Consider the following 1,905-nt stretch of genomic DNA (forward strand, 5'->3'; position numbering starts at 1 on the left):
CCTTTTTTGGTTCGAGCGAGCGATCGTCGTCGAACTTGTGCGAACTTTTCTCCCTCCCCGCAAAATTCGGGACTTGTACGTCCCTCTGCCGTTCTCTGCCCAGCCTCTGCCGCTGATGCTCTGGCTCCCAAGTTAAATTTTCGTGGCCACCCATGCTCTATTTGATTGCTAAGTCTGTCATAATCAATTTCTATCGAGGCTCGCGCTGGTCTTCTACAAGCGTCTAAGCCTCTACGAGGTCTTCCTCGTTGTTTTCTTATCGTTGTGGGTCGGTCTCCTGCAGACATCTCTATATTTGCAGATGCTTGATTAGCTCGTACACCCCCATTTATTTGGGCCTTTCGGAACCGCTCCTGTTGTGATTGCACCCATGTTTACAGGACGTTCCGATTTTACCTCTGCAAATGGTACGTTCTGGACTTTTAAAGCATCACAAACTTGATATACATTAAACTGATCAATCCATTCTGATTTACAATTTTTATGAAATAGATGATGGCATGAAGTTTTCACCACCAACTCTTGCCTGGACCAAACTGCTTTGTGACAAATTGAGCATAACGCATCTGATAGACTTTAGAGAAGATGTTTAGTATGCGTCTAGCATACTGAAAAATGAATGAAAAATTAAAATTATTAATTAACGAAAATATACACTGCCATTGCCATGAAACAAAAAAAAAAGAATATTCAATGTAAACTTAACTTAAAACTGATTCCAAACTACTTTGGAGCCTTCTGTTGACTCATTTCACCTAATTCTGAATATTTCGTCCGTTCCGAAGACGAATAAAAATCCCCTTAGGCAAATTATACGCCTTAGTTATTGATGAACAATAAACCACTGTGTTTAATATCTCATAAGAACTTAACTTTATTTTCACTTTTTACATACCAGACTGGCGCCAGTATATTCTAGAAAACTTAAGAGAAAATACAAAAACAAAAGCATTGTGAGATGTGCAAGATCATTCATGAGTCTTTGCTTTGCTGCGTATAGCAATGTAAGTTAAATGACAATTGGTTCCTCAACATCCCGCCCACCCCTGAAACTCAGTTTCTGAACCCGGTAGGGCTGCAATCTTTGTGACTTGTCCTGATTTGGTGAGAACCTGAACCGCTCTGACGAGGCCATCATCTCCTGTGAACAGCTGAGTTACCCGTCCTAAGAGCCATGCCAATGGAGGCACGTTAGAGTCCTTGATCAGTACAAGATTACCGATCGCAATGTTTGGTAACTTGGTGGTCCATTTCGGGCGCTGTTGTAGCGATGTCAAGTATTCTTGATGCCAACGTTTCCAAAATCCTTGAAGCATTGCTTGAACATGCTGCCAGTAGCTCAATCGATTGGTCGGAATCTGCAAATAGCTGTCTTCAGGAACTGCTGTATATGTTCTGCCAATTAAGAAATGTGCCGGTGACAGGTAGGCAATTTCAGTATCCGATCCTGTGCACAATGGTCGCGAATTAACGACAGATTCTATTTGCGAGAGCAGTGTGTGCATCTGCTCAAAGGTGAGGACGTTCGTTCCTATTACACGTCGCAAATGCAGCTTAACCGAGCGTACTGCCGACTCCCACTTACCACCCCAGTGTGGTGAATATGGAGGAATAAAATTCCATTTGATGCCTTGATCCGCAAGGGCTTTTGAAACGACATCATTGTGCTCGCGTGAAGCGAGAAGCTGTACCATTTCGTCTAGTGCACGTTTTGCGACAACAAAGTTACGCCCGTTATCGCTATACATTTGGGAGCACTTCCCACGACGAGCCATAAAACGTTTTAATGCCGCCAAGAATGTGTCGGTGCTGAGATCAGTGGCCAGCTCCAGATGAAGAGCTGAAGTAACCATACATACAAACAGGCAAATGTAGCCCTTTTCCTTCCTGGGGTTTCGTCCCTTG

General features: G+C 43.4%; 1 protein-coding gene across 1 annotated transcript; it reads right to left on the reverse strand.

The window, feature by feature from the left end:
• Positions 1 to 1,028: 1,028 nt before the first annotated feature.
• On the reverse strand, positions 1,029 to 1,694 carry LOC124461603. The gene has a single exon (XM_047013120.1). It carries the CDS (start codon positions 1,692 to 1,694, stop codon positions 1,029 to 1,031), a length of 666 nt encoding a protein of 221 aa, XP_046869076.1.
• Between the last annotated feature and the right edge of the window lie 211 nt (positions 1,695 to 1,905).

Source organism: Drosophila willistoni, unplaced genomic scaffold, assembly GCF_018902025.1.
Source record: "Drosophila willistoni isolate 14030-0811.24 unplaced genomic scaffold, UCI_dwil_1.1 Seg550, whole genome shotgun sequence".
Classification (NCBI taxonomy): Eukaryota; Metazoa; Arthropoda; class Insecta; order Diptera; family Drosophilidae; genus Drosophila; species Drosophila willistoni.

What these genes read in the sequence shown, in the direction of transcription:
- LOC124461603 (XM_047013120.1), bottom strand. Translation starts at nt 1,694, where the DNA reads ATGGTACAGCTTCTCGCTTCACGCGAGCACAATGATGTCGTTTCAAAA.